A 19,831-nucleotide genomic window follows, 5' to 3' on the forward strand; every position below is an offset into this window, starting at 1 on the left:
CGATGGCAGAGGCCGGTTCCGTCTCCTTGGAAGAGATATGCAAGGCGGCAACTTGGGCTTCGGCCCATACATTCTCCAAGCATTACCGCTTGACTGTGGCTGCTCGGGCGGAGGCCCGGTTTGGAGCTTCAGTGTTGCGGTCAGGGATTTCTATGTCCCGCCCTGGGTGAGTACTGCTTCGGTACATCCCACCAGTCTATGGATTGATCAGCTTGATGATATGGAAGGTAAAATTATGTATAATCATACCTGATAATTTTCTTTCCATTAATCATAGCTGATCAATCCATAGCCCCTCCCAGATATCTGTATTGTTTTATTCTGGTTGCATTTCAGGTTCAAGTTTACTCTTCAGTTACTTCAGAAAGACTTCGTGTTCAAGTTTTTTCACTTGGATTCTTCAAGAGTTAAGACGAGTTTGTGTTACAGTGAGCTGCTGCATCCTCTCCCCTCCGTTTTACGGGGCTGGATTGAGACTTATAATTCTGCCGGCACTCCCTCCCGCTTCGTGCGGCTGTAGGGCAGTTTTGTACCCCTCCCGCTTCGGCGGTGTTCGGGTCAGTCAGCTCCTCCCGCGGTTGCGGTTGCAGGATAAGCCAGATCCCCCCGCATCGGCGGGTGTGGTGTCCCTCCCCCGCTCCGCGGGATGAGCTGGACGGATTCCCCTCCCCCACTTGTGTGGGGATGAGCTGGGTTAATTCCCCTCCCCCGTTTCGGCGGTGGTGAGCTGGGCAGAGTGTCCCTTCGTGGGTGTAATTCTCTAAGTGCTGAGTCCTGCGGATGGAGCTTTGATATCGACATACTGAGGAGTTTCCGGCAGCACATGACCACATATAGGGAGGCAAAAGTTTGCTCTCTATCTCCACCTGCTGGTAGATGGACACAACCCACCAGTCTATGGATTGATCAGCTATGATTAATGGAAAGAAAATTATCAGGTATGATTATACATAATTTTACCATATTCCAGCCCTAAGAAAAATACACTTTGAGGAAACAAGGAAAAGCACTCTCTATTGCAGGTCCTTTAGCATGGAATCAGTTACCTTTGCAGTTAAGACTAATAACAGACATGAGTAAATTCAAGAAGCTTTTGAAAGGGTATATATTTTCAAGGCTTATAGAAAGATGGATTAGGCACACATGATATTTTAGCATCTGCCAAGTTGTAAATGTGGTTTTTATTTGAATATCTTATGTGTGTACTACTGAGTGTGATCTGCCTAGAGAGGCGAAATAATAAACTAAAACATGTTGTTTTGTTTTTATCTGTAGATGGTACATGACGTACGGCTACGATATAATTTGGAAGAACAGAGAACCACTTGTGAAGATTTGGCATGAGATGCGAACGAAAAGTCCAGGAAAAGGAGGCAAATTCTAATTTTTGATTGGACTATTTTAATAAAAGAATTTGTGTGGCAAGGAATTGAAATGGACATCATTTTCTATCAGAATTTACTGTTGGTACTGCACAATAAGTCTAAGCCTTTAGATCTGTCTTTTTTTTTTTTTTTCAAGTTAGGCTTCCTTCTAACATTCTCAAACCAAAGAAAGAAAGTTAAACTGGAAAAACATTATTTCTCTTCTCACTTTCTTCCCTCTAGGTGAGCTGCCAGTGCCTGACCTCTGGGAAAATTAGTGGTAGCATTAGCTTAGTTCACAGATGGCAACATAAGAGGGAAAGCATTTCTCTAGGCTGCTGCTTAATCTCTATCAAATATAAATTCTGAACCACCAGCTAAAAATGGTCCTTTGCAGGATGAAAAAAACAAACAAACCTGTATTGTCTGGGTGGTAGTAAAGCAGGGCACCACAAAATTGTTTTAACACTGACCACACTTTCTTCTGAGAATTACAAAAATAAATCACTACCACTAAGAAATTGACAAATTGTTTATTTTATATTTCATTATCAGGTAATTCTGAAACCTTGCAACAACTCTATCTTGCTTTTATTTCACTAATGTTTTTAAACCTGGAATTAAACTCTTACATAATAGTATCACAGTCAACACCTTAACATTTCAGTGTGGTAGGGACGTGGATGAACGGCTCAGTAACATGATAAAGTTCAAAGGATTTAGAAACTTTTATAAAAGTAATTTCTGTTTAATAATGAACAATAATTTTAATCTGTGGTTAAATTATTTCTACAACAACCATCACAAAACATCATGACAAGTTCACCTGTGTTGCTACTGTCACTGCTATAAAATAAGTTCAGTCTTCAGTTTCTGTGGGGTAAAGATTTTTTTTTTTCGGTTCATTGTTTCATGTTTAACCCACCAAGGTGTTTGTTTGACAGAAAATCCATTATTGGATTATTGCAGATAGCTTGGTGAATGTTCATCACAGTGATCTCTCTGGGAGGCCTGCCGAATATAAAAGACAATGAAAAATCTCATCAACTAGCTAACAGATAGAACAACAGACTTACAGCCCCCTTCCTTTTACAAAACCACGCTAGTGGCTGCTGGTGCAGGCTGTGTTGGCATTGCTGCGTGGCTTTGTAAAAAAAAAGGGGGGGGGGGGTAGATGTTATTATGTTTTTTACCATTCATATATGTTCAGAGATTGCAGTCCATCACAACCTTTCCCTCCCCCCCCCCCCCTCCAAAAAAAAAAATATATATATATTTAAAACCATTTTGTTTGTCCATGCCATTAAGTGGGCAAACTGGTTAGGTCACTTTTTTCTACAACTATATTCTCATGTTTCAGTAAAACAGACATAAGGATGGTTTCCCTTCTACCATAATTTTCCACTAACATTTGAGCTCAATTCATACATGCATGCATCGAGTGGGGGACTGCCTTACTGGAGGTCTGTCTTGGACTTCTTGCCTGTTACTTACCAGTTGTTAGGCATTGCTTTGTATCCAGCAGCTAAAGCATTTCTTAGAATATCACTCACAAATTGTTCTGTTGCCTAAAGATAGGAAGAAAAAGATTCTGAATCAAAGGTGACAGTTACTAACACACAGTAGTGCCTAACTTCACCATTCAAGTTTACTGAAGGAAGAAGAACATCTTAAAAATAAAGGAGCTAAAGGGAATCTGCAGTAACAAAAGTGCATTTTCTGTAGAATGACATAACTATGTGAAATGAGGATTTAATATTAAGCATTTTTGCTAAAGCACCGGCCAAGCACAAAGCATTGGCGTCAACTTCAGTGAACACCAGAACAGTAAGCGTAATGCCAGTTGGGAAGGGGGGCGGGGTGGTCATTGGGTGAGGAGGGGAGGACAAAAGCACCAGTCATTGGGTGGGAACTCAAATATAAACTGAGATCCCTAGTTTTGGAGGCCATTTATTTTGGCCCAAAAATTACATTCGAGTATATACGGCAGTTGGATTATGCAGCAAGACAATGCTCCAAAACACAGAAGCAAGTCTACATCTAAATGGCTAAGGAGAAACAAAATTAAAGTTTTGGATTAGCCTAGGCAAAGTCTTGACTTGAGCCCAGTAGAGGTGCTGTGGCACCTGAAAAGAGCAGCTCAGCACAAAAGCATAAGAACGCGTCTGAATTAAGCAGCTCTGCAAAGAACAGTGGGCTAAATTCCTCAATAGCAATGTGAAAAACTGATGGTTTATGTTTATTATTTGTAATTGGTATACTGTCTTTATTGGCACACTGACACCAAAAGGTAGGAGGAAAGAACTCAATCAAACCGTAGAGGTGACAGTAAAGAGGCTGCAAATGTGAACAAACTCCCTAGTTCAAAACTAGCATCAGCCGGAAAAGGGGGGGGGGGGGGGGGGGGGGGGGGGGACAACTTAATGCTAAGGCAGGAACTTCACAAAAGAGGGGTGGAAGATCATTTCAGAGTTTAGGTGCTAAAAATTGTAGGAAGCATTTGGTTACAATTATGTTGCTATAGCTGATACAACCAGTTATTAAGTTTAGGGTGCAATTACTTTTTCACATGGGTGATACAGGTGTTGGGTTACTGTTCCTTAAATAAATGATCTTCATTCAGCATGACATATATGCAATAACAGGGAAAATCAGGTGGTGAGAGGGGAAAACCTTTGTTCACATCACTGTTTATGTGGATTCTTAGCCTGGCTGTGTATTCAGATCTGAACAGTGAATATGCTGGCGTAATTTGGATGGCTAAGTTATTCCTGCACCCAAAAAATGTTTGCTCTAATCTTGTACTGACACAGACTGCAGGAGCTGCAAATTTCAAACAATTCTTAATAAACAAAGCCTCAAAAACTCTCAGAGTACATTAAAACCTTTCAAACACAAGAATAACCAAATTAACTCAAAACTGAGTCTCCAATTATTTTTTTTTGTTACATTTGTACCCCGCGCTTTCCCACTCATGGCACGCTCAATGCGGCTTACATATTGTATACAGGTACTTATTTGTACCTGGGGCAATGGAGGGTTAAGTGACTTGCCCAGAGTCACAAGGAGCTATTATTGGCTTTCAAAACTAGTCCAAAAAAAAAAAAAGAAAAGCATAAAAAAAAAACTCCTGACAGGAGAAAAACGATGCTTTCCAAAAAACTGGACACAGCCAAATCATATGCAGTCTGTGACAAACACAAGTACCAAAACCCAAATGTTTCACAGAGGGGAAACAACACGAGGACAGGGTCAGAGAAAACCAAGCACAAAATCTCAAAGGAGGGACAACTTTCTGTACATAAGTATTGCCATACTGGGACAGACCAAAGGTCCATCAAGCCCAGAATCCTGTTTCCAACAGTGGCCAATCCGCAGGTCACAAATACCTGGCAAGATCCAAAAAAAAAGTACAGAACATTTTATGCTACTTATCCAAGAAATATTTTCCCCAAGTCCAACTTAATAATATGGTCTATGGACTTTTTTGCTTCAGGAAGCCGTCCAAACCTTTTTAAAACTCTGCTAAGCTAACTGCCTTTACCACATTTTCTGACAACGGATTCCAGAGTTGAATTACACGTTGAGTGAAGAAACATTTTCTCCAATTCGTTTTAAATTTACTACTTTGTAGCTTCATCACATGCCCCCTAGTCCTAGTATTTTTGGAAAGCGTAAACAGATGTTTCACGTCTACCCGTTCCACACCACTCATTATTTTATAGACCTCTATCATATCTCCCCTCAGCCGTCTTTTTTCCAAGCTGAAGATTCCCAGCCACTTTAGCCTTTCCTCATAGGGAAGTCGTCTCATTCCCTTTATCATTTTCGTCGCCCTTCTCTGCACCTTTTTTAATTCCACTATCAGGCTCATTTTCGAAAGAGAAGGACGTCCATCTTTCGACACATCGGAAGATGGGCGTCCTTTTCACAGGGTCGCCCAAATCGGCATAATCGAAAGCTGATTTTGGGCGTCCCCAACTGCTTTCCGTCGCGGGGATGACCAAAGTTCACGGGGGCGTGTCGGAGGCGTAGCGAAGGCGTGACTTGGGCGTGCCTAACACATGGGCATCCTCGACCCATAAGGGAAAAAAGGGTGTCCCTGACGAGCACTTGGACGACTTTACCTGGTCCTGTTTTTCTTACGATCAAACCACAAAAGGTGCCCAAACTGACCAGATGACCACCCTAAAAAAAAAATCTTTACAAATTTTTGTGCCAGCCTCAAATGTCATACTCAGGTCCATCACAGCAGTATGCAGGTCCCTGGAGCAGTTGTAGTGGGTGCAGTGCACTTCAGGCAGGCGGTTCCAGGTCCATCCCCCCCCCCCTACCTGTTACACTTGTGGTGGTAAATGTGAGCCCTCCAAAACCAACCACAAACCTACTGTACCCACATCTAGGTAAGGGAGCTATGTACCTGGTTGCAATTTATGAAGTCCACTGCAGTGCCCCCTAGCGTGCTTGGTTGGTGTCCTGGCATATTAGGGGGACCAGTTCACTACAAATGCTGGCTCCTCCCATGACCACAGAGCATGCATTTGGTCGTTTCTGAGATGGGCGTCCTTGGTTTCTATTATCGCCGAAAATCAGAAACAACCAAGTCTAGGGAAAGAGACGACCTAAGGACGACCTAAATTTCAAGATTTGTGCATCCCTGACTGTATTATTGAAACGAAAGATGGACGTCCATCTTGTTTCGATAATACGGGTCTCCCCACCCCTCCACCAGGATGTTTTGCGAGGACATCCTCAGCAAAACTTGGGCATCCCTTTCGATTATGCCCCTCCACATCTTTTTTGAGATACGGTGATCAGAATTGAACACAATATTCGAGGTGCAGTCGCACCATGGAGTGATACAAAGGCATTACAACGTCCTCATTTTTATTTTCCATTCCTTTCCTAATAATACCTAACATTCTATTGGCTTTCTTAGCCGCAGCTGCACACTGAGCAGAAGGTTTCAATGTATCATCGATGACATCTGGATCCCTTTCTTGGTTTGTGACTCCTAACGGGGAACCTTGCCTGATGTAGCTATAATTTGGGTGGTAAAGGCGGTTAGCTTAGCAGAGTTTAAAAAAGGTTTGGTCGGCTTCCTAAAGGCAAAGTCCATAGACCATTATTAAATTGGACTTGGGGAAAATCCACTATGTCTGGGATAAGCAGCATAAAATGTTTTGTACTTTTTTGGGGATCTTGCCGGGTATTTGTGACCTGGATTGGCCACTGTTGGAAACAGGATGCTGGGCTTGATGGACCTTTGGTCTGTCCCAGTATGGCAATACTTATGTAACATATCTTCTTTATTACGCTTGACATGCAATCTTTATATACATCTATTCCTTTACAAGAAGCATATGCTGTAGTCAGCAGCTTGGTTGGTTGTATTTTTTTCTGCTGTGCTGAATGGACACAAAAGCAAACCTCTCTAGTTTTACTGTATCAGTTTAATATTTTCCGTTCCTGTCGCATGTCCTAGCCGGAGTCAAGGTTTGATCCCCACTTTCATTTAAAATAGGAGCCCATGAGAGATCATATACACAGACGTTCAAATATTTGAAAGGTATTAATCCCCAAACGAACCTTTTCCGGAGATGCGAAGGCGGTAGAATGAGAGGATATGAAATGAGATTGAAGCAGGGCTGTGGAGTCGGAGTCGGCAAAAATGTACCGACTCCGACTCCTCATACATTTGAATAAAGTACTTCTCTGCTGTGAATAAAGCTTAGTACCTAGTTGTTTCACTAGTGTGAAGTCCAGCTGAACTATTTTGCTGGAGAGCTTCTCTCTGCTCAGTCTCCCTTTGCATTTACTGACCTGCTGTAGAACACATCCTCTCTGACCCCACAGTGAACTTAAGCTCCAAGAGAAGATCATTCAGCACACACAGATAAGGCAGCAGAGAGACTCCACCCAACTTCCTCTCTCTCTGCAAGAAGAGCTTTATATTTTAGTGGAAGTGGCACACCATTCACAATGGCAAAAAGAATGTCAGGAAACATGACAAAGTCTGCTGTTTATGAACACTTTACAATATCAACAGATGGGAAACATTATGTATGTCAATGTATTATAGAAGATGATGATGGTGAAAAAGCATGTGATGCAAAAATTAGCAGTTTCAGGTGGTTATGAAAAAAATGCACCTACAAGAGCATCAAATTTAAAAAGACACTTGCAGCGTTTCCATCCTAAAGTGTTAGAAGCTGTGAATGAGAAAGATAGCAATGAAAACATTCCATCTACTTCAGGGTCAATAAAAGATCAGAAATCTACTGGAGGCCAGACACAACTATCAAGATTTTTTACAGCTGACAAAGTTACTATAACAATGACACCAGAAAAATTCAAAAACCACATCATTGAAATGGCAGTAAAGAATAGTATACCACTATCTTTTTTTTCACAACCAGCCTTTTTAGGCTTAAATGTAGAAATGGCTAAAAAGCTTGGAGTTTCTCTGGAACGAGAAAGTAAGGAAACTTATACTTGAAGAGGCCAAATGTAAGAAGGAAGAACTAAGAAAAAGTCTGAAGGGACGTTTTGTCTTTATTAAAATGGATGCATGCACACGTCACAGAGTCAATTATTTTGCAATTAATGTTAGATTTGCTGATGAAAACAAAAAAAACAATAACCCGGACATTAGGAGTAAAGGACACTCAGGCACATCATACCAGTGAGTATCTGCAGAAGTTAGTGGAAGGTGTTTTAGAAGATTTTGAAATTAAAAGGGAACACATTCTATGTATTGTAACTGATAATGCTTCAAATATGTTAAGCACAATTGAAAAAAATGAAGAAAGTTGATGAAGAGAGCAGCATACAAATATCAGAAGATGACAGTTCTGCAATTCAAGAAAGCTGTGAAAGTTTGGATGATATTGCTGAAGAAGTATCTAAGCTTATTACCATTCAACATATGCGTTGTGCTGTTCATACTCTGCAACTAGCAATAAGAGATGGATTGAAGGATCGTCATGCGGCTACACTAATTAGCAAGTTGAGGCAAGTAGCTGTTGCAGCCAGGATCCCTAAAACAGATGCTATTCTGAAGAGACGTGCTGGAAAAGGAGCCATTTTGGATCAAGCAACACGCTGGGGAAGCACTTACTTGATGATAAAGCGTTTGCTTGAACTAAAAGACTTTCTTGAAGAACTGGACAATGTAAATGTTTCATTAAAAGAAAACCAGTGGGCTCAAGTTACAGAATTAGAAAGGCTACTTTCTTACCCTTTTGCTGTTACCAAGAAGCTGCAATATGAAGATTTAACACCAGGTAAATTCTTCTTGGAATGGAAGGGCTTGATATATAACCTTAACAAAAGTGGGGGGTTAATTGCTGATGGCATTGTATCTTCAATGAGGAAAAGAGAGGAGCTCCTGCTGGATAATCACATTCTCTTAGCTGCTATTTATGTTGATCCAATGAGCCGAATTTTGTTGAGCAGTGACCAAATTGCTATAGGAAAACAGGCACTCTATGACATAGCAGTTCGCATGAAAGGGTTGCTACCTGAAACTCATAAACCACTGGATGAAGCTAAAGCTATAAATACTGGTGGTAATGGTAACTCAGATTCATCCTCTTCAAATGAAGAAGAGAATTTTCAAGCCTATTTGGACAAAATGGAAGCTTCAAAAGCAAAGCGATGTCGGTTAAGCATGGAAAAGCAACCTGTAAATGTCCATATAAAAAAATTCATGCAAGAGTTTTTTAAAGGATTAAAAGAAGTGGAAAAGTTTGACCGCTCATCAAAACTGACTATAGAAGAAGCCATCATTGTTTATCCAGAGATTGTCAGTGATGCAGCTAGAACCGTAACAGCAATGCCACCCACCCAAGTCAGTGTTGAAAGACTGTTTTCAGCACTGAAAATAATCAAATCAGATTTAAGGGCTTCTATGAAGGAGGATCTGGCAGAAGCAATTCTGTTTCTAAGAACAATATATTAGTTAATTTTGGATTATGTTTAACAGCTATTCTACAGCTATATATGCCAAGTTTAAATAATATATAAGTTGTTTTAGGTTTTCCAAATGTTTTTGGTTTATGTAGGTTAACTTTGATTTTGTTCTAATTTCCAAAGGATGTTGTTCTAGAATTTCCAAAGGATGTGGTTGTTCCAGATTTTTATACTTGCTAATGCTATGATGACTTTATACTTGATAAAAAAACAATAAACATAACCTTGTTTTCTTATGTGTGTTTTTTGTTTAAACTTTAGGATTAATGAATATTTATAGTTTCTTTAATAAATAAAATAAAAAGTCACAATGACATAGATTTTAAACCCAAACATTAACATGCAGCCTTGCATGCTGCACTCTTTCAGTCAACATGCAAAAAAAAAATACATATTAAAAACTGAGGAGTCGGAGGTACCATAAACTGAGGAGTCGGAGTCGAAGGATTTTTGTACCGACTCCACAGCCCTGGATTGAAGGGGGGCAGACTCAAGAAAAATGTCAGGAAGTATTTTTTCACAGAGAGAGTAGTGGATGCTTGGAATGCCCTCCCGCGGGAGGTGGTGGAAATGAAAACGGTAACGGAATTCAGACATGCGTGGGATAAACATAAAGGAATCCTGTTCAGAAGGAATGGATCCTCAGGAGCTTAGCCGAGATTGGGTGGCAGAGCTGGTGGTGGGAGGTGGGGCTGGTGGTTGGGAGGCGGGGATAGTGCTGAGCAGACTTATACGGTCTGTGCCAGAGCCGGTGGTGGGAGGCGGGACTGGTGGCTTGGAGGCGGGGATAGTGCTGGGCAGACTTATGTGGTCTGTGCCAGAGCCGGTGGTGGGAGGCGGGACTGATGGTTGGGAGGTGGGGATACTGCTGGGCAGACTTAAACGTTCTGTGCCCTGAAGAGGACAGATACAAATCAAAGTAGGGTATACACAAAAAGTAGCACATATGAGTTTATCTTGTTGGGCAGACTGGATGGACAATGCAGGTCTTTTTCTGCTGTCATCTACTATGTAAGTCAGCTCTGGAAAAACATGAGCGTCCTTATATTGTTACTGATTTTCTTGTCCAATTAATGGATTTAGAAGTAAAACATAACCATTTTATTTTTGAGAACAAGATATATCTAAAATTGCGGGGAGCAGCTATTGGCACTTCCTTTGCGCCATCTATTTCAAACATCTTTATGGCTAATTTTGAAACTCAATGGGTATATAAGCAGGCTTGTTTTGCATACTGTGCCTGCTAGTTGTGATATATTGACGATGTTTTCATCATAAAGACTGAAACTGAGCTAGAGCTGCTTGAATTCATCAGGGAACTTAATATGTGCCATCCGACTATTCAATCTGACTTTCAGTTTTATAGAAATAAAATCACATTTCTGGATGTTCAAGTTCTATTTGTAAATGGCAAGTTTCAGACCAATGTCTATACTAAACCCACCGACAGGAATACTCACCTACAAAATTATGCATACCTGTCATTTATAGAATAGCCTCCCCTTCTCCCAGTTCCTTTGTTACAGCAGAATATGTGATACCACAGCTCAATATAAAGAATCAGTTGTGGGATTAATGGAGAAATTTGAACAACAGGGATATCACACAAGGTGGTAAAGAAAGCGTTTAAACGGGTGCTATTCAATAATAGGGATTTATTATTGCAATCTAGAGGTGTTCATGTGCAAGATGATAGAATGTCCTGTGTGCTTAAATATACAACTTTTACATCTAAAATTGCAGCTTGCATCCGACGTCACTGGCATGTGATGCAAATTCATCCTAAATTCACCAAAGTTGATTGTAGCAAATGCAAGAAATTGGAATTTGGCAGATAAGCTCTATAAATCTGATGTGTGGACAATGAAGACTACAGGCGGAGAGGGCCACCATAAGTGTGACAGATGTTCCATTTGTTCTGTTACAGAGGAATGTCTGACTTTGTTTTGACAAAAATTGGAAGAAATTGGTTGATATTAAAAGTTCTACGACCTGTGACTCCAAAGGAGTGATTTAAGTTATCCGGTGCCCCTGTAGTCTTTTGTATGTGGGTCAGACTTCTCGATCTTTTAAAACTCAGATTATTAAACACAGACAATCAGGCTTATTTTCGAAAGAGAAGGGCACCCATCTTTCGACACAAATTGGGAGATGGGTGTCCTCCTCCCAGGGTCGCCCAAATTGGCATAATCGAAAGCCAATTTTGGGAGTCCTCGACTGCTGTCACGGGGACGACCAAAGTTCACGGGGGTGTCGGAAGCATAGCGAAGGCGGGACTGGGGCGCGCTTAACACATGGGCGTCCTTGACCAATAATGGAAAAAAGAAGGGCATCCCTGACGAGCACTTGGGTGACTTTACTTGGACCATTTTTTCTTACGATCAAGCCTCAAAAAGGTGCCCGAACTGACCAGATGACCACCGGAGGGAATTGGGGATGACCTCCCCTTACTCCCCCAGTGGTCACTAACCCCCTCCCACCCTAAAACAAAACTTTAAAAATATTTTTTGACAGCCTCAAATGTCATACCTAAGCAGTATGCAGGTCCCTGGAGCAGTTTTAGTGGGTACTGCGTGCACTTCAGGCAGGTGGACCCAGGCCCATCCCTCCCCTACCTGTTACACTTGTGGTGGTAAATGTGAGCCCTTCAAAACTCACCAGAAACCCACTGTACCCACATGTAGGTGCCCCCTTCACCCCTTAGGGCTATGGAAGTGTTGTACAGTTGCGGGGAGTAGGTTTTGGGGGGCTCAGCACCCAAGGTAAGGGAGCTATGTACCTGGGAGCAATTTCTGAAGTCCACTGCAGTGCCCCCTAGGGTGCCCGGTTGGTGTCTTGGCATGTCAGGGGGACCAGTGCACTACGAATGCTGACTCCTCCCATGACCAAATGGCTTGGATTTAGTCGTTTCTGAGATGGGCATCCTCGGTTTCCATTATGGCCAAAAATCAGGGACGACCATCTCTAAAATCGACCTAAATTTCACGATTTGGGCGTCCCCGACCATATTATCAAAATGAAAAATGGATGTCCTCAGGAAAACTTGGGCGCCCCTTTCGATTATGCCCCTCAATGTGTTTCTGCTAAAAAAAAAAAATGGAGGCCCCTCTGGTGCAACCTTGTGTTTGATATCAAACATAAATTTCAGGAGATGTGCTGCTATGTAATTGTAGAAAAAGTGACCGTGCTATGTGATTGATCAGTTGTTTGAAGGTGGATTTGCCACCAAACAATAGTAGAACCCGGTGGCCTGACTGCTTCAGTGGACTGGCAGGCTTTTTATTGATGCCTATCACTTTAAGAATTTGAATTTTTATTATTGGCTGTTTTGGGAGTGTCAGATATTTAACCAGTTGTTATTTTGAGCTATTTTGATCTGTCGGTTCCATTACCTCCTGATGCAGTGATTTAGTGAAATAAGAGGCTCTTGCTGGGGTTAGAAAATGACTGGAGTATGTTTCTGAGTAGCTGGTGAATATATCGTGCCTAGTGGGATTAGTTCTTTGGAAGACAACAGAAAGATGGTTGATGCTCTGGGAGGCCCTCCTTAGCTTCATAAAGAGAAGTGAGATGTTTGTATTGCTTTTTGGAGTTAATATCTGTACTTCAGCAATTTTTATGTTTGGAATCTTGAAATTTTTGAAACGTTTGGGTACTTGTGTTTTGTCACAGATGGCATGCGATTTGGCTATGTCCAGTTTTTGGAAAGCCCTATTTTTCTCCTGTCTGGAGTTTTTTGTATGCTTTCTTTTTTTTTTTTCTGGACTAGTTTTTGAAAGCACATGATAATAACTGGAGACTCAGTTTAGAGTTGGTTTAGTCCTTCTTGTATTTAGAAAGTTTTAATGCACTCAGAGTTTTTGAGTCTTTGTTTATTAAGAACTAGTAAAAAAGCCCCGTTTCTGATGCAAATGAAACAGGGGCTAGCAAGGTTTTCTTCTTTGTGCATGTGGGAGTGTGTGTGTCCCTGCCCTCTGCCCTCTCTCCCCTCCCCCCTCTGAGTCCTTCACTGTTACAGAGAGAGCGATTTGATTTCGTGCTTTGCTGTGTTTTCCTTCACTGTTTGTGTTACAGAGAGAGCGAGGGCGGGACAGACACTCATGGGGAAACTGGATATCTCTCCCCCTTCACACTTCTGGCTGGAGGCTTCATAGAACTTTGGTGGTGCCTTTTATATATAGAGATGTTTTGAAATTTGCAGCCCCTGCAGTCTGTTTCAGCACAAGATTAAACATTTTTTGGATGTGTGCTTTTAGTTAAACTGTTTGCTTCCCCTATTGAGTAGTAAGTTATCCCTGCTAAATCTGTGTTCAAATGTGATTGCACAAGTTATGTAAACTGCAGCTGAATTTTGGTGTTATTTATATAATTTCTGGCACTAGTAGTGCCACTGACCTGCCACACTCAAGACGTAACTCAGGACATTTTAAAAAAATGTATGTGGTCAGCCATGCTGAGATAATTTTTTCTTTCTTTCTGGTTATCCATCCCCTATGGGGAACAGAAATCTCACCTGCCTGCAACACCACCAACTTCCACCACCTCCTATGTCCTACCTAATCTCCGCAATCCTGCTCCCATCACACATTAAGGGAAAATTGAGAATTTTGTTATTGGTATGGCTGGACTTTGAAATGGTAGGTTCCCATTATTGTACAACCGTGACTCCTATCAGCTGGCTCAAGGCAGTATTTGGGTTCTGAAAAAGGCGTGGTATTTGTTGAAGCTGAATGGGTGAGAATGGTGGCTTATAAATAAGAGGAAAGATTTGAATGACCGTAGGCTCTGGTTCCAATCGAACTGGATGCATAAAAGAGTAGAAGCAAGTTGCTGGACTGAACAATATTTCCACTACCCCACTTCCTCCCCCCCCCCCCCCCCCCAAGATTCCTCAAAGTACAACTACAATAAATTTTAAAAAATAGTATATCTTAGTTTAGTTTATTTCAATATTTTCTTGACTGCTGTATGGAACTTACATGAAAGCAGTTTATAATAGACAAATATAAGGCAAGGTTAGTAGTAAAAACAAATATGAAGTAAACTCAGCACCTGCCACTGTCTTGAGAATTATCAACCTATTGAAAGCTTACGTGGAAAATAGTTTTGCAAGACTACCTTGAACTATCTCCGTCTCTGTCCTAACTGCTTATAACTTATAATTGCTCTCTTGTGTTTTTATATTTTATGCTTCAATTGTTTTAAGGGTACTTTTATTATCAAAACTATTTGTACCTTCATTCTACTGCAGAGTTGCCTGTGATTTTTTTTTCCAACAATTTTTTATTGATAACCAGACATACAAACAGCATCAACGATTGTGAAATGCAAACTTCAGGCATCAAAATTTGTTGAACAAGAGACTTAGCATTAATATTAGTCAGTATTAATATTAGTCATCAAACTTTATCAATTATCTCCCCCTCCCCTTCCCCAAATATCATCTAGCAAACATTGGAATTACAACCATATATCTCCCCCATTACCAGCACGTAACAGTCCCCTCCCCATCCCATCCCACCCCACCCCACCCATCCTCTATCAAAATAAGTGACCATCCAGCCTATGTGGGTCACTCATTACCCTAGCCAATATGTCATCCCATTATGTGTCATCTTCCATTTGGTACCAGCATGAAGTAGGTGAGGGACCTTGCTCCCTTAAGACCCCCAACCCTTTGGTCAGTCAGCCTTTAAGGATATGCCACTGATTATTGAGACATCAATCTCTAGTTGTCCCGAAGACAGCCATCTATCTCCATGCAGTTAACTTTTATAATAGAATAAGGACCCAGTACCCCCCAGAGCTTTAGTCCCCCCTCCCCCTCTCATTCACACTACATTCATCCCAAATCATTCAACACCTGGCTTCTAGACCGTGGTGAGATTATGTTTAAATAGGCTCCCCATACTCTAATAAAACTCTTCCTCCTTTTCCCATTGTTGCGGGCCCCTTGCGCTTCCCATAGCATCAGTTCATGCATTTTATTCTTCCAGTACCAATATGATGGAGGAGTGCTACAAATCCAATGGTTAAGTATACATTTTTTCCCCAGGATGCAGGACTTACTGAGAAACAGTTTTTCCTCTCAGTTCCCCATTCTCCACACCGCTACCGCACTAAACATTGCTTGATCGAGAGATATGGTTATTCTTCGCCCCAGGGTCTCTGATAAAAATCGGGAAAGAGCTGTCCAGAACCTCCGAATGTCCCCACATTGCCACATCCCATGTGTGAAAGATGGCATGCTCACCCCACATTTCTTACATTTGTCCGCGCCTTCTACCCCTGCTTGCCATGCCTGTTTGCCTGAAAAATAGGCCCTGTGTATTGTTCTGAAGTGGCATTCTTGTAATTCTGCACTATGTACAATCCCTGTGATTCCTTTGAGTGCTATGAGAGCCTTCCCTTCCGTTATATTTTCCCTGGTTTCCTTCCTCCAATGTTCTACCACCTCTTTGACATCCCTCTTGGGTTTGAACTCACACAAGGCTTTATGGAACCATGAGACTGATACCTGTCCCGCTGCATTCCCTGCTAGAAATTCCCTAACTTTCCTCCCAAATTCTGCTGACAGAGTGGACTGGGGAAGTCCCTGAACATAATGCACCAACTGCCTATATGCCCACTCCGTCCCGGGCCTTCCCGCACATCTCCCAGAGAACCCGGCATATGGTATCACTTTCCCATCTTGCTGAATAAAATGTTCCAGCGGGGTCACGCCCCTTTTTTCCAAATCTCTAAAGACATGATTATCTCTTCCCGGTGTGAAATCTGCATTCCCTACAATTGATAGCAACCCACTGCTCTCTGGATTCTGCCCCCAATTTTTTAACAGAGCCCGCCAGACAAAGCTCATGGGCTTTAAAAGCACACTGTCTTTTACCTGCTTTGGGAGGACCTTACTGTTCGCGTGCAATAGGTAACTTATAGACCATGGTTTAAAGTAAGCTCTTTCCCACGCGATATCCGTATATGTAGACATGTCTAAAATCCAATCCCTTAGATGTCTTAACAAACAAGCCTGGTTATAATCACTCAGCTCAGGCATGCCCATACCACCCCCCACCTGTGCCCCGCACAAATGTTGCCACCGCAATTTTGGTTTTCTCCCCGCCCAGCAAAACCGCATCACATGCCTCTGCAAAGTCTTCAGGTCTTTTCTCAAAAGCCTGAGCGGTAGGGTCTGTAGCACATAAAGCCATTTTGGGAATATAACCATACGATATAAGTGTATTCTGCCCATAAAAGACAACGGTAGCGCAGCCCAATTTGATAACTGTTCTTTAGTATCTCTGAGCAACTTGGGGATATTAGAACTATACAGTTGCCTCGGGTTAAGCGGCATCTGCACCCCTAGGTACTTGAATGTATCTTTCGCTTTCCGCAGCGGAAATTGGTCCCAAATTACTTGTCATTACTGGTCTCCTCGCTTGCCATAGCTTCCGATTTTGTTAAGTTGAGTTTGAACCCCGAGAAATCTCCATATTCTTGTAGACTTTCCATTAAGTGTTGCAATAACGCCTGGGGATTCGTGACCAAAACCAACAGGTCATCTGCGAAGGCAGCTGTTTTAAACTCTCTGCCCTGGATACTCACGCCTTTTATATCCACATTCCTCCTTAATTCCCTCAAAAGTGGGTCCAAAGTCAGTACAAATAAGAGAGGCGATAGGGGGCACCCTTGTCTGGTTCCCCGACCAATAGGAAACCATTCTGAGCATAACCCATTAACATTGATTCTCGCCGTAGTTCCACTATATAGAATCGCCACAGCATCCGCAAAGAACCCATCAATGCCATATGCCCGCATCACCTCAAACAGGAACCCCCAGTCCTCTCTATCAAAGGCCTTCTCCACATCAAAGCTGATTAACATGGCTTCTTGGCCTTCCCTCCTTACCCATTCCAGTGCCCCCAGTATCCTTCTCATGTTCTTTGCTATTTTCCTTTCTTTAACAAAACCCACCTGCGACTCCTCAAGCAGGGTCGGTAAAACTCGAGCTAACCTGTTTGCTAATATTTTAGCCAGTAACTTGGTTTCTGTGTTCAATAATGAAATGGGCCTATAAGACTCCGGGATATGTGCTGGTCTACCTGGTTTTAATAGTACCGTAATGTGAGCCTGGTTCAAATGTGCTGGCATCCGTCCCTCCCGTATCATGTCATTGAATACCTCTGAAAGAACCTTGCTTATTTCTGATCTGAGTAGCTTATAGAATTCATTTCTGAATCCATCAGGTCCGGGCGCCTTGCCTACGCGGCTCTGCTTTATTATCCAGTCTACCTCGTCCTCCGTTATGGGTGCGTTGAGTATGCGCACCTCTTCTCTGTCCAGCTGGGTTAGTTCTACACTGTCCAAGTAAGCCTTGCTAAGTGTTACAACCTCCCCCTCTGGTTTATATAGTTCCTCATAGAATTTTTTGACACCCCAGTAACATCTCTATCATTATGCACCCTAACCCCCTGTGAATTTGTCAGTGATAGTATCTTCCGAGGACCTTCCCTTCTGTTTATGAGCCTCGCTAAAAATCTTCCCCCCTTGTTGGCAAAGCAATAGAGGTGATATTTATAATATGCTGCTGATTTCTGCGCATTATGATGTAGGAGCTCGTTAAGCACCTGTTGCGTCTCTAAAAGCTGAGTTTGCAGCTCCTGCGAGTGTATCTTTCCGTATTGCTTCCTTAATGTTGTCACCTTTCTCTCCAATCTCATCACCTCCCTCTGTCTTACCTTTTTCCTAAAGCTCGTGTATGCTATAATCTCTCCCCTGAGGACCGCTTTAGCGGTCTCCCAGAAGAGCACGGGTTCATTCCTATGACCCGCATTATCCTCTTGAAAATTAACCCAGCATTTTTTTCAGATGGGGTATAAATTGATGATCTCTATAAAGATATGTGGGAAAGCGCCATATTAAATCTCCTCTCCCCTCCCCGTCCACACGCAATCCCATGGATACCCATGCATGATCGGATATCGCTATGGGGCCTATTGTGGCTTCTGTTACCTGGGTGAACATATCTCTGCCTACTAATATGTAGTCGATACGAGAAAGCGTAGAATGTGCGCGTGATAGGTGTGTGTAATCCCGGTCCAGCGGATGTAAGGTCTTCCATGTATCTACTACATCCAAAGCCTCCTCCAACATCCCAAGGCCTCTCAATGTTCTGGACAACTCCTGTTTTGTAGGGTGTGATCGATCCATTGTAGGATCTAACACCTCATTGAAATCTCCTCCCAGTACTATTGGCCCCTCCCCCATGTCCCGCATCCTGCATATGAGTTGCCTGTAAAACTGCTTCTCAAATTTGTTAGGTGCATAGATGTTGCATAGCACAAGGTGATGTCTATCTAATTCAACCGACACTAATACAAACCGCCCTTTTTTATCCCTGATTGTTTTTGTGATTTTCACATGGATTCCCTTCCGGAACAAGATAATCACCCCCCCCCCCCTTTCCCATCTACTGCTGGAGAGTCCACCACCCACCCACCAACGTTTCAATTTCTCATGTTCAGCCTTGGATAAATGTGTTTCTTGAAGGAAGGCTACTGCTGTTTTCCGTTCATTTAGTGCTTTTAAGATTTTATATCTCTTGATGGGGGAATGTATGCCCCCTACATTCCAGGTTACGATTTTTAATATGGACATCCCCCCTTCATATCCCATGCACTTGACAGATGTTCCTGTTGCTCACTCTCCCAGAGGGCGTCCCAGCCTCCACCCCCCAGGTGTACACTCCAACCTCGCACCACATCTCTTCTATGTAAATATCCAGTCATACCTTCTTTCCACTTTCTCACATCATGCATCCACGTTCGTCCCCCTACATTCCCCCTCCCCCCTCAATTCCCCCCCCCCCCACCTCCCCCTCTCCTCATACATTACCCCTTCCATGCCCATTGGCACTTGAACTTCACTCTCAGGGCATGGGACTTTCAAAATGTCTGCGAGGGCTCAACCCCTCTATCCTAGTCACTTGACCTGTCTCTTTCAAGAGTTTAATTATGCAGCTATTACATCTACTTTCCAAACTAGCACCAACGGGTGCGACATCTAAATGAAAATCTCCTCTCCACCGCTTCTTCTTACTCCAACAATTCTTCCTGCCATCCACTAATTCTGTAGTGTCCCCTCACTTCATCCGTTATTTTGTCCACGAGCACCATCTGCTGTCTCAGTCAGCTTGTCCACGTGTTCCTTCGCTGCACGAAATGAGTCAAAATACAGTGCTTGTCCATTACTGATCACTTTCAGTCGGGCCGGATATAACAGGCTAAACTTATATTTGAGCCCAAATAATTTGGAACACAGAGGGGCAAACTCCTTTCTAGCTGTTGACACGTTTGGTGAATAATCCTGGAAACACAGGATTTTTCTTCCTTGGTACTCTAGCTGTTTCCCGGTTCTAAGCTTTTGTAAAATGTCCACTTCATGCCCGACTGAGCGCAGCCTAAAGACCTCATCGCTGTGCTCCGTCTGCGCACAAGGGC

The 19,831-nt window shown here is 42.4% G+C and overlaps 2 protein-coding genes across 2 annotated transcripts in view; one reads left to right on the plus strand and one right to left on the minus strand.

Moving 5' to 3' along the window:
- PARL (presenilin associated rhomboid like) overlaps positions 1–1,405 on the plus strand; it is a 598,848-nt gene extending 597,443 nt beyond the window's left edge. Inside the window, exon 10 of the mRNA XM_030217136.1 lies at positions 1,276–1,405. Coding sequence (XP_030072996.1) covers positions 1,276–1,384 — 109 coding nt within the window. The 3' untranslated portion in view covers positions 1,385–1,405. The remainder of the gene's footprint in view (positions 1–1,275) is intronic.
- A 50-nt stretch (positions 1,406–1,455) lies between these two features.
- Positions 1,456–19,831, minus strand: part of YEATS2 (YEATS domain containing 2) — a 1,439,149-nt gene continuing 1,420,773 nt past the window's right edge. Inside the window, 2 exon segments of the mRNA XM_030217135.1 lie at positions 1,456–2,375; positions 2,859–2,932. Coding sequence (XP_030072995.1) covers positions 2,267–2,375; positions 2,859–2,932 — 183 coding nt within the window. The 3' untranslated portion in view covers positions 1,456–2,266.

This window comes from Microcaecilia unicolor, chromosome 10 (assembly GCF_901765095.1).
Source record: "Microcaecilia unicolor chromosome 10, aMicUni1.1, whole genome shotgun sequence".
NCBI classification, from domain to species: domain Eukaryota; kingdom Metazoa; phylum Chordata; class Amphibia; order Gymnophiona; family Siphonopidae; genus Microcaecilia; species Microcaecilia unicolor.